Source organism: Corvus cornix, chromosome 10, assembly GCF_000738735.6.
Source record: "Corvus cornix cornix isolate S_Up_H32 chromosome 10, ASM73873v5, whole genome shotgun sequence".
Taxonomy (NCBI): Eukaryota; Metazoa; Chordata; class Aves; order Passeriformes; family Corvidae; genus Corvus; species Corvus cornix.
This window is the reverse complement of record NC_046340.1, coordinates 9188631-9201796: the sequence shown is the minus strand read 5'-3', so window position 1 is coordinate 9201796 and position 13166 is coordinate 9188631. Positions and strand designations below refer to the sequence as shown.

Below are 13166 nucleotides of genomic sequence, written 5' to 3'. Positions count from 1 at the left end.
GCACCCGCCTTGCTCAGAGATCCAGTAACTACTGCAAGTCAAGGTTTTGAGACAATTTGACTGCTTCTGGCACTGGCCACCCTGCACCTGTTGCGTAGATAAACACAAGACTCATTCTTCAAGGCTATCACTTTCTGTGACCATTAGACACCTTTAATAAAGCAAAATTTATTCATGACTACACAGATCATCAACTTGGCCTCTCTGGAATGTGCCTATTCCTGTCCAATGACAGGCATGCAGCATTTACCACTGGGTATACTAAAGATTGATGAGATGTACTAAGCCACTAACGAGGCTGATAAGACACTTTGTCACGTGCCAAGATAAATGTCTCCAATTTTGTCTATGTCAGCGGCTTCCATATCAGACAGCTGAGCAGTTAGACCTCACTAAATGGAGCTACTTAAAGGTACAATAGGAAATGACAGTTCGCTCTTCCCGTGCCTTTCTCTGCAGGCAGCAACCTGAAAATGAAATATTTTGCAGAAAGCCTTCATATAGATACTTGGGGTTTGGGATCTGTTTTATATTATTGGAAGTATTTATTTTGTGCTCTGTGTGAAAACCTCAGAAGGAATGTGTTTTGTTTTGTGATGTAGGATTAATTACCACGGCTACTGACACTTGTTTCTTGTGCAGTGAGACCATGTAATTCTCTGAAAGTTTTTCTTTTTTTGTTTACTTAGGACTAGTAATTACTGAAAATGGACTTTTACCACCTTCACATAAATGCCAGGAGAATGTAGAAGATTCATGATGCAAATCAATCAATAAGGAAGTTGGAGCAGGCAATGAGCCAGGAGTGTCTTAGTGCTTTTAAGAACAAACCAGAACAAAATCTATTTTTATAGACCTCTTTTTTTTTTTTTTCCCCCCTACTGTTATGTATTACTGTCTCTGTAACACATATGAGCTGCCCAGCTGCAGACCAAGCTGTCTGTGTATGAAAATCAAAAGAGTCGGATTATTGAAGCTTGTCCCCTCCCTCCTGACAAATCACAGTAGTAAAAGCGTGGAGTGATGCAAATCAAACCAGCCTTAACCAAATTGAGTCCTCTGAGAAGGCTGTAAAACATACAGGTGTATCAGGAATAGATGTATTGTTGGCTTCTCATTCATTCTTTAGAGATGCCCCATCAGTCACAGTTTGGGAACACCTGACTGCAAAAACTCTTATGCTGACATGGAGTAGGCAAAAAGCAACTCTGGCTCAATCTCTGATTTTTTTTTTTTTTTTTTTTCCTACACCAGAGCCTTAGAGATGGTCTTTGGAAGTTGGCTTCCTGAGCTAAAATTCATTTCACATCTTTCTTCATATAAGCCTTTGGAAATTTCTTTTGATACTTGTGGCTGAGATGCTCTTCTCTAGAAACAGATCCTTAAAAAGATAACAGGATTTATTTTTCCATTGATTACATACATTTCTTTTAGGAAAAAAAAAAAATCGGCATTGAAGTTAACCTGACAGACAATTAGCTGAAATCTTGTTGTATAATTGCTTTGTCTCCCTCTGTTTGCTAGCAGTAATATTTTTAATGTGCATTTCTGCAGCAGATTGAAGGTTTTGGCTGTAATGAAAATGAAATGACTACATACCAGTCCAGACATGAATTCATTTAATTTTATTGAAGCCAGAACCTTTGTTCCTCTTCTCACATACAAACTCACACAATGGGTTGACCTTGGGTTCTGCTCTGCAGAAATATTCCCCACCCTTTACACAAGCACTCAGCCTGCTCGAGGCCTGTCCAAACATGTATGTGCCAAGCCAACTTGTTCAGCAGGGGAATAGTCAGTGTGCACAACCTTGTTTTGTTTGGGTCTGTTGGATGTGGGGACGGGATTGTTTTTTTTTTTCTGGTTTGTGGCTCTTTGGGAATGCTAATGGCTGTCTGCTTTCCTGCCCTTGTAATATCTGTTTGCCATTTTGCTGGCTCCTAAGTTGATCATTTGGCGCTCGTGACCTAACCAAGGAGATCAAAGGCTTTCTAAGGGCAGACTGCATGAATGCTTCCCTCTCCATCACCAATGTCCTTATTTTCCCTGTCTCCTCCCTCACCTCAAAACTTTGTGTGTTCCAACAATGAAACAAACCTCTCAGCCAAATGTGTGAGAGCCCGGTGGTCACCTCCGGGCCACCATTAGCATTTGATGGGAAACAGGGACAAAGTGGCCTTTGTTCCAAAGGTTGGTTGGTTTGTTTGTTTATTTTATTTCAAATGCCTGTGGGCTGTGACTCTCCTGATGTGTTTCCCAGGGACAAGGTGAAGAATGGCTTCATGGATTCTTTATTTATAGCGCCTTTAGACATGACAAGTTTTTGTCATCTTCTCAACACAAAATTAGGAGCTCAGACATAAATCACTCAGCTCCTGGGATTGCTGCACAGAACTCTCATCAGGATTTGTAGGAGACAGACTATATGAGATAATAATAACTTAAAAGAACACTTGCAACATGCAGGAATTCTTAAAGACTTCATGAGGAAAAGTTTGTCCCTTAGAACATACGGTGCAACTCTGCAACAATTTGACATCTCTGTTGGGTTGGCAGCTAACAAGGGGACCCGGGATGTACTCAATTTTTTGGCTCATGGCAGAAAGAGTAACTACCCTTCATGTGTTACAAGTATTGAAAGGTTATAAACACCACCACAACCCACCCTTTTCCAACAATGTGCTGGAAGATGTGTTTGAAGTTAAGCATGTACTTTGATTAAGCAGGAGTGAACCAAGCTTAATCAAGATGTAAATGGATGGTTATGTAGCTACATACTCTTATTGTATGGCTCAGTCTGTGTGGATTCTTGCTAAATGACAAGCCTACAACCTTGAAAAATCAGGATCTAGAATTAAAAGTAGTCATGTATGCTGTGCTTAATTGGCATCCTGGAAAGGAGGGTGACAGAAGTCATGCCTGTCCAGTATCGACAAAAGATGCTGGACACCAACTGAAGGAACAGAAATAGACCCCAGTTTGAGACAGTGGGAATGTGACAAAGAAAAAATGGATCTGTTAAGTAAAAGTCTTATGTTGGAATTTCGGAACAGCCATTCAATAGGAGATTGGTGAAACTGTGAAATGGGTCTTAGTGAAGTGATGAAAGCTCGCGTCTCGAAGCGCTGGAAACTAGCCTGAGTCAGGTCCTCTAGGAAGCAGTAAGAAAGAAACCCAAGAAGGTCTTGTTGAGCTCTAAGCAACAAAGTATGAAAATGTAACCATTTTCTGTTATAAAGGCCTGGCTATCCATTTGTATTTAACCTGCCCTGTACTCAGAAGCAGCATAAAATCTTCATAAATATTTTCAAAAAATTAAAATAAATCAGTGAGATTTTTCTGTGGGGACCTTATCCTATGTGTAGGTGGTTGATGAACTGATTCATTCATTTCAGGACTGACTGCTTATGCTGTAAAGTAGTTTGAAGTTCTGTTTTCATGGTATTCTGCAGTGAATGGAAGTGCAGCAATAGGACCCCAGGTTGGTTAGGATGAACATCAAAATTTTGGATGCTGAATGTCTGTTCTTAATAAATTTTCTCTTGACTCCAGTTTGAGTTTACTGTTTGTGATTTCAAAATAAATCCCTTGGTTGTGTGTTTTGGGGTTTTTTTGGACAATTTTCACTGAGAACTAGTTTTATTAGTTTGGAGGCTTATACCTGAGTCTGTATTTTGTCCACATGTAGAGCATTATGACCCTGTCATTTCAGTCAACTGACTTAAAGTGCTTGTTAGCAAGGACCGTCCTTGAGTGGAGCCCCTGGTTTAACAATGATAGTGGTAGTTGAAGTGATGGACTAGAAGCACCTACATGTGTGATAAATTATCACTCAGTAGAAACTGAGTGACTTACAAAGGAGCTCTTGCAGTGCTTTCTTGAAATGCACCACTCAGTTCTTTATTTAAAGGAATATACTGACATTACAGTCAGAATATTTATATCTCTTTGGTTATAGACCATTTACATCTTTTCAGTGAGCTTTCCTGTATACATTGCCTGTGTACCAAGATGGTGTGACTATGAAGAATCAGAGTCTGGAAAATACTCTGGTAAGACCTGTCAGCCATATGTTAGGTAGGTCCTTGCCATTTCATGGCACAAATCATTCTCCTGGAAAGTGTTTTACTGTCTATGCAAATACACTTCAGCTGGGATCATCCTCACAGCCTGTGGAAAGGTACCAGGGCAGTGTGTGTGGCTGAAATCACACAGCAGTTAGTGCAGCAATACTTATTTTGTTTGCAAATTGATGTATTTTTCCCTATCTGTTTTCAGGGAGCTTGTGTGATGGTACAACCAGTCAGTGTTACCTGTTGCCAGTTTTGGATACTATATTCGTCCGGAGAAAGTACAGAAGAGGTGGCCTAGGGATGAAAATGTTGCATGATTTCTGTCAGTCTTTCCTGGCTGAGGATGCCTTGGGGATCAGCTGCCCTATTTCTGCTGCCATGTATCAAGGTAAACAGTTTGATGTGGACACGTTAGGTAAGGGTCATGTATAATGCATAATTTTCAATATGGTCTTGGTAAGATTGTCTTCACTGTGTAAGAGTTCAGTGCCCTTGTCTGAACTGAACCGTTGTTAGCCTGAAACTGGTTACTTTTCCAGAGACATCTAGAATTTCCTGTGGAAAGGTAGGCTAATATTTATGTAAGACAATGTGAAGCACAAAACTCATGGTGTCTGTTTGACATTTTGTGTTTCTTGAACTGTCCTCTCTTAAAACTATGTCATTGCCCTAGACAGGGACTTAGACATTTTATTTGACACCAGAGGCAAAAGAATCATAAGATCTTGTGAAGCCCACACTATGCACATAATGCTTTGGTAGATACTGCATTTTTAAGAAATTACATTTAATAAGCCAAATACCTGGTCTCTACTCAGTCATCCAGTTACATCAGTACTTGTATTGTATCAACTGTCTTTGAACATTTGTCACTTTTAAAAGATCACAAAGTAGTCATATATCTTCTCTGTCTTCAGGTGAAAGCTCTAGTTTTGTTAATAAAATTCACAGAAAATATCTGTGCTCACGTTATTCATAAAATTGTCTTCTTTAGAAAAGTATTTTTTTCTGAGATTGTTCTCTGTGTGGTGCAGTCTTCACCATCATTTTTGAGATGTTTTGATTGACTTACAGCTTTCCAGCTATTTCCTAATAAATGTCAACAAAATTTTGGCCACATCTCTTCTTTCTCTTGGTTATTATGTGCCATTGAATGTGTACAAAGGCACCGAGCAGGTACTGCTGCTTCTAAATTCAGGAGGGAATAGTATTGACAGCATTCCTTCTCTTCTCCCAGTAATATCCATTTTTCCTTTTGTAGATGTCAGGGCTTTAGACACCCTGGATGAGAAAGCTGCATTTCTTATGTGTTAACACTAGCAATATGGGAAGACTGTGCTTTTGTCTCAATTAAGTTTAGAGCTAATAGTGAGTAAATTTGACTTGCATCATGTTTTAATTAGGTTTTCTTTTATAAAAATAACCAATACTGTAAGTTAAATTTTGAGCTAATGGAAGTTACTGTCTGTTTTTAATTTCATTGGAACCACGTTTTCATACTTTTACAAATGAATGTAGCCTTTTACTCTAAATATCTGTACTGAAATCTCTGAAGCTGTGGACAGTTTATTTAACATGGACATGGTATTTAAGCTGCTGTAGAGGCCTAAAAGGAAGTAAAAAGCTGTTTAGCAGATACCTGGATTCTGGTATATATGTTAGTTTTAGTAGCTTTTATTGGAATGTTTAATTTAGTCTGGATATCCTTGGATAAAATTAATGTCCACGATCTGCTCATTACTGTGAGGCAAACATTTACATACCCGAATTAGGGTTTTTCTTTTGACTTCCCATTGTTAAACTCAACTGAATGTTGAAGATAAATTACCCAGTTCATGTATGATGAACTACAGTGGACAGAGTAAGACAGTAATTTTGTTGTTTACAGATTGCTATCTTAGTGTAGTTGATGCAACTGATAGGATGGCGGTTAAGGGAAGTTCTAAAATCCCTTTTAAATCTTTTGAACTGTTTGTTCTACAGCATGTGCCTTCTCTTGACACTGCACACTCCTAAGGATACCACTAAACAGAACGTACTTCAGTTTGATTACATAAGCAGACCTAGATTAGATTGTTTATCCAAATGTTATGGATGGTCAGTGTGTACTGACAGTGATATGAATCTGTGGCAATATGACTGTTAAAGGTGATTGTACATGTCACAGGTGTCCTGTAATTTTTTCTGTTGGTTCTTCCCATTTCTTTTCTTCCACATCTGAAAAAGTAAATGAACTTAGCAATGGGGCATAGGGTAACAGTAGTGAAAAGGAGGGTGGTTTTGGCCCAAAACCAAGCTGAAGCAGAACTTTTCTTTATAAATAGAAATTAGAGTAGCATTCTGAATGGTTAAAGCTGGAAGATAGAGGAACACCTTTTCTTTCAGAGCAGTGAGGGTAAAAAACCCCACACTGCTGTTAGTTTGAAACCTGCTGAGTGTCTGGATATTGTTCTGTGCTGCAGTGCCAGATGAAAGTGCTCAGCAAATAATTTCAAGTCCTTTATTTCTGTACTCACAAGGAAATAATCTAGACTGAAGCAGATGGACAGGATTCACTCATGACTGTTTAGGCAATTCCACGTAGCCTTTTACGAAAAGTCCCAGCTGAAACAAAGAGGAGGAAGATGAGAGGGGAGAAGAAAGATTTCCAAAGGAACTAATGAAAGTAGGTCTGAGAGAGTTTCTGGGGTAGAACATGCTCCCTCTTCCACTGTACTTTTCGCTCATTCATACTTTTCCCCCTTGTTTTTTCCTATTCAGTTTGCCAGAAATTCCTGCAGGCTCATCTTGAGGAGCAGAAGCGGCTATGGGAGGTGGAAGCACCAGGAGATTGGAGCCAGCGAGTGAATATCTGGTTAAAAATTCAGATGGAGTCACCCCCTTCCAGAAGTGAGTTAAAACAGTGTGAACTTGTCTGTTACAGTTCTATAAAGATAAGAAATGTAATCAAGTGTTAGGTAGTGATCATGGAGAGGTGGTGTCTCTGTTGTTTGTACATGGAGAAACTCCTGAGTGTGCAGTCCAGTTCCCTCATCTTTTCACAGTAAACAGGACAATTCTTAGAAGTTATGAGGTAATGAAATGGAACCACAGAGCATCTGAGAGATCCTGAACAAAGCACAGCCTTGTCATAAAGTGGCTGTAACTCCTGTTGCAGTGCACTTAGAGCAGGGTAGAAGTTAGCCCAAAAAATTCCTGTTGCACAACACATTGTCTGGGTTACAGACAGGGGTTTGGTTCTCTGAAATTGTTACAAAGAAGAAATTTGTATGGCCAATGGGCAGTGTGTTTAATTACCTTCAGTTGCTGCCAATACCGTTCTTGGATGGAAACACAAAGGTTTTCATTATGGGTTTTGGAAGATTCCATGTACTATCCTGCAGGGTAAATCTTTTTTGCTGGGAGCATATTCTGCCTACTTCACAAAAGATAGCAACAGAGTAGGGAAACCTTTTGACAGTTCATATGGGGATCTTGTTGATGTAATCTGTTCAGCTGGTTGGAGGACCCAGACAGGCCCCTCTGCTGCATGCACATAAGCTGTGATAAGCACTAGGTTCCAAAAGAAGGGCACACATTGTCTCTTTCTGGAAGTGCAGCAAGGAGTGCTCCAGAGCAAATTGCTCCCATGCCTTCCCACATCCATCCTGCTCTGTTTTGGCTCGGGAGCCTTCTGTTGAGACACCGCGTTTCATCTTGTCTGCAGCACCCACAGGAGAGTTAAGTCAGACTTTAGCCCTAGGCTGGGTTCCTCTGAAGCCATTATATCTGTGTTCCTCATGCTTTAAACCAGCAAAACCTGGTGTTGCTCTTGCCTTTAATCTTGCTAAGTGAAGTTTATTAATGGCAACTGAACAGAACTATGATCAGATCAAAACCCTGCCGATCCTGGGGGAGAGGACGCTTTCTTTTTTCTTTCTTCTTTTTGCCATCTTCTAGAAAAACAAACAAACAGATGAATGACCCAAAGAATGGGGAAGTATCCTTCCACCAGAATTGCTGTCAGTGAAAAATAAACATGAGGCTGGGGAACTGCCTTGATTGCAGCTTTCCACTACCTAAAGGGGGACAGTAAGAAAGATGGAGATAAAGTTTTTAGCTGGACCAGTTGCAACAGGACAAGGGATAATGATTTTAAACTAGAAGAAGATAGATTTAGGCTAGATATAAGGAAAAAAAAATTTACTGTGAGGGTGTTGAGGCCCTGGTACAGGTTGCCCAGAGAAGCTGTGGCAGCCCCATCCCTGGAAGTGTCTAGGTCCAGGTTGGAAGGGGCTTGGAGCACCCTGGTCTTGTTGAAGATGTCTCTGCTCATTGCTGGGGGTTGGATTAGATGACTTTTAAAGGTCTCTTCCAATCCAAATTATTGTATGATTCCATGATTCTATCTTTAGGGGGTCTCTTGGGAACAAGGGCTTCATTCTGCCTTTCTCTGTTATGCAGAAAGCAAAACACAATGTAATTCAATATTGTCAGCTCCAATCAGGATCTATGGCAACAACTGTGAAAACAGACAAGTCTTATTCTGCTCTGATTCTGCTCTGATTTCTTAGATTCCTGTTGACATTTGCAATGCTGTGTTTTGGAACAAAATTACTGAGAAGAAAAATTGAGTATTTTGCTCATATTATGTACCTTTTTTCCCACACCAGTACTCAGTATTGAATACCATTAATGTTCTTGTAAGAATTCTACAGTCATAAATATTCCAAAACAGGTTTCTGTAATCCTGAGGTCAGAATTTTCAATTTTGCAAGGTTGTGTGGCTGCATCTAGTGGCAGTTCATATAAACTGCAGCACTTTGTTTGCTGCAGCTGATACTTCAATTTGGATGTGCACAGATACATAGGCATGCATGCACACATTTCTATCTGCACATATACATATATCTATAAAAATAAAGCTTTTTAGCATGTGACACATAGCTGCAATCATTCATTTTGAATTAATTCTTATTGTTTGAAAAACGTAGGTGATTTAGTTTCAGCAAATAGCCTCAGTAACAAGAACATGGTGACATTTCTCTTCTGGGGCTGGTTGGAGGAGCAGAAATCATTTCACATGGTTTGGTTGTGGTTGCTAAATCTACCAGGCAGTGAACTAAGCTGTTTTGAAGTATTTTAGTAATATACATAAAGCATGTAAATGTGAAGCTAATGCAAAACCAAGCAGACTGAGAAGAATTAAAATAAATTTCAAATGATTGCTTATAAACCTTTATCTGAGTTGGTCGGAATACCTGTATTTTCTGAAAAGGAGAAAGGGATATGGATTTTCTAGGTGTAAAAGGTGAATGAATTATCTATTTATCAGAGCTTTCAAGACCCACAGACGTTTTGTTTCTAGTATAGTTTGTTCACCTTTGTTTTTTGTGGTAGTGTTGTGGGGCACTCTGGTTTGGTTAATTAACAAAAACAAGGCCAGAGGGATTGAAGGTAGCAGTCAGGTGGCTTTTTTTTTTTTTTTTTTTTTTTTTAATGGAAATAGCCATGGAAGTATGATAATGTTTTTTTTCCTTTTTAATAATCTCTTTCTGGGATGAAATATTCACCTCATTTATCCAGAGGCTGAAGTGGGCTCTTGTATGGAGAAGACTCCAACCGGTAAACCCAGACAATCAGATATGGACCAGATGAATAAGGTACAGTGAGTAATATGCCATTTCATGACTTTGTTTTTCATTGGTGGCTTTTTACTTTTTTGGTAAAGTAGAGAGGTTTAAATATGAAAGATTTCCACAGGTGTGTTTTACTACTGACTCATGTATCTATGTAGGTAGTCACAGCTATATTTTATATATATATGTACATACACACATATAAATGATATTTATAGTTGATTTATATAGCTGTAATAGTTTGAGAGGCTAAAGAATGCAGAATGGTTTTCACTAAATACTTTAGTTTCATCCTTACTGAGATAAGGGAACTGTAACCAAGCAGGTATATAAATTCCAAGGTTTGCATATGGAATGGCATTTTGAACTCCACTGTGGTCCTTCCTGTGCAGGGGCTTGAGTGTGACTTAAGAATGAATAAGGCAAACTCTTTATGGTCTTAATTATGTTATCTCACTGCTGAGCTGCAGATCTGACTGTGCTTAGCTTTTTGCAGGACCGAGGCCTAAAACAGGCGGTGAGGTTTGAATGAAGCCTAAGCCATGTATCTGAAAAAACAAATCACAGGAATGAAGCTTTTTCAAGTAATAATGAAAAAGGAGAGACGAGTGGAAGCAAAACAAAGAGCTGCAGGGGTTGTTTCCCCAGCACATTTCGGTTGCCGCACAATTAAATCAGTTTGTTTCCTTCAGCCCTGAGCGTCCCGGGGGAGCTGTGATGGCTCCGGCCCCTGTGGTGCACGCTCTTGTTCTGTGCTGTGACCATGGCTTCAGAGCCCACCCAGCCAGATCAAGGCTTTCTGTGCTCCCAGTTTTCCTTATGCTGACACTTCTGGGAAGGCAGGCAGAGTAGCAGGAATGAAGCTGTTCTATACAAACAATGCAGCTGAGTTTCTTGCCTTGCATGGTTATGGTGGTCGACAGAGGCATTTGATAATAGGATCAAGTCACAGTTTATCTTGTTTGTGTATAATTTGCTGTTCCTTCTGTCTTGGCTCTAATTTCAGGGTATTGAATGCTTTCCTGGGGTTGGGAAAGTGGCAGGCGTTGCCACAGAGAAAAAAGATGACACAACAGCAGCAAGAACTCTGAACTCACAAGGTCCTGAAGAGGAGGGCTTGGAACAAGGTGCAGGCAGCGCTCAGCAAAATAAAGGACTCAGGAAAAGACCAGGTCCTGGAGACTTAGCTGGAGACAAGGCCACCAAACAATTTAAAGCTACACCATAATTGCTATTTCAAAAATTAGCAAAATTCAGTATGATCTTAAAAATTGTAATTGATTGTTCTTGATTTGTAACACTGGAGAAATTTCTTCAGGTAAGATGAAAATTTTTGCAGCGCATGCTCTCCATTTTATGTTTTGTTTTAAATAAAGCTTTTATTTACTAAATGTCCTTTCCTTTTTCTTTTCACCAAGCAATTAAGTAGTAGCTGAGCCTAGTTATTTCCCTGCTCTGAAAAGATTTTATTGGATTGCATGAGGTGTCCAAAGGGGAATAATTGGAGGGCTTGTAGGTACTGATGTAAAAAGATATTTCTATGGAAACCACATCCTGCATTATGGAAGAAAGATACCACAACACACGTTGGTATCAGAATGACAGTTGTAACCTTCCTTTCAGAGTGAACAATTGATCCTCAATTGCTTTCATTTGAGCTTTTCTAGCAGAAAAATCTGCCTTAAACCCTGTGGTGGACAGGATGGCACACAAAGGCCATTCATGCAGAAAAAGTTTGGTGCAGAGAAGAAGAGTGAACAAGCTACAGGCATTAAACTGCCTTTCAGTTCAGGCACTGTGATAATTCTGTGTGCAAGCTCAGGTTGTAGAACTTCATGTAGATTCCATATTGCATGTTTTATTTCCTGTAGGCTCTTTTCTAATGTTTTGCATTCAATTAACTTGGAAATATAGCATATTTCACTAGATTACTCATGTTGTGGCTTAGTAAAGAAATTTTGCTCTTTTACCACAGGCTGGTTCTGTGTTAGAATATTTTAATTTTTTTTTAGTGGGGAATTTCAAAAGCCTGAATGTTGTGTTACTGAATTACAGGTGAAACTGGTAAGATCTAGTCCAGTGGAAGAGAAGGCTTTGCAAAGAGGTGAACAGCAGGAGGGTCTTGATAATCCTGAACAGATCCAGTAGCCTGTAATTCTTAAGTGGCTGCCTCAGAGCAAGGAGAGGTAGTTGTTTCTTTCCAGAAACTAATCCAGTATTACCAGGGAGACAGTTCTGTAGGCAGGCATTGTAGGTACACTGTAGGGATGTATATTTTTCTCCCTGTACAGCATAATTGCTCACACATAGCCCCATCGCCCTGTTTTTGTTTAAGGTTGTGATTTAATGTAGCATTTATTCATGTATCCAAGTAACTCCTTCCCCGTTGAGCTGCTCTGTAAACCATATGCCTGAGATACAGTGAAATCAGACCTTCCTAAGCATCTCTTAAAAGAAAAATAAAAGAAATGCTATAATTGGAACTTACAAGTTTTTGCCAAGAGAATTAAAACACTGGATTGTGTGCCAGCCTTTATCACGTTGCTATGGTTCTCTTGTCACAAAGAAAGTGCATTTAGGACTAACTTCAAAGTCAGTTGATCTTAAGGTTGTTGGAAAGTCACCAAGAGCGTGCTGTAAAGACTGCTAGAAACTCTGTGTCCTCCTGTGCAGCAGCCTATATTGTTAAATGTATGGTTAAATACATACCTTTTTCTTTAAAAAAAAAATACTGTATTTGTGAGGAGTTGCAATACCAGTTGCTTTGAACTATGTTAGAAAATGATTATATCTCTGCTCATGAGAGCTGGTCTGGAGTTGCAGTAGCCTGGCAAGCTGGCCTCATGTCCAGTTTGCACATTATATTATAGTGGCAGATTAAGGAAAACTGGGGTTGTTCCAGCAAGTGAGAAACATTGAGAATTTTAATCTGAATTAGGTCTTTCAACAAAATTTTATCCAAGAAGGCCCCAAGAAACTCTCTGTGAATTTGTATTAGAATAAAGGAGATATATAAGGTACTGTCTACAATGGGAAAATGACTAATTAGATTACATTCATTCTATATCTGGAGACACTTTGAGTTAGAGGATAAAACCATCAATTTTTCAAAATCCCCCGAATGAATTTCTGTTTTACCTATTACCAGTGATCCACAGCTACATTAACAGCCACTTTACTGGCTGTTCTCACAGAAACGTTGCTTCTTTCCTCTGTGTATGAATCTCCTTCCTTGATTTTGTTTAGGTTTTTGTTTTCTAAGTATCTCTTTGTGTTCTAAGTATCAAAAAGTCTCATGATGACAACTGGGCATCTCACAGAGGTAAGTAAAGGTGCGTTTGCTGAGGTTGTGGTGGCAGGTGCTTGGTACTCTCTAATCAAACAAAGATCATCCTCCTCATCAAAACTTGTGACAGAGCCAGGAATTCTGAGGTCCTACTTAAGTGTACTGAAATCCAGGGCTGCAGGTTCCATG

At 39.4% G+C, this 13166-nt stretch overlaps 1 protein-coding gene across 2 annotated transcripts in view; it reads left to right on the top strand.

Annotated features, from left to right (window-relative positions):
- LOC104683911 (protein FAM169B) overlaps positions 1–11082 on the top strand; it is a 36522-nt gene extending 25440 nt beyond the window's left edge. For both annotated transcript variants that reach the window (XM_010391003.4, XM_019280712.3), the window contains exons 6-9: positions 4279–4461; positions 6834–6962; positions 9639–9715; positions 10698–11082. In XM_010391003.4, the coding sequence (XP_010389305.1) occupies positions 4279–4461; positions 6834–6962; positions 9639–9715; positions 10698–10919 (611 nt within the window). In that variant the 3' untranslated portion in view covers positions 10920–11082. The remainder of the gene's footprint in view (positions 1–4278; positions 4462–6833; positions 6963–9638; positions 9716–10697) is intronic.
- Positions 11083–13166: the final 2084 nt, after the last annotated feature.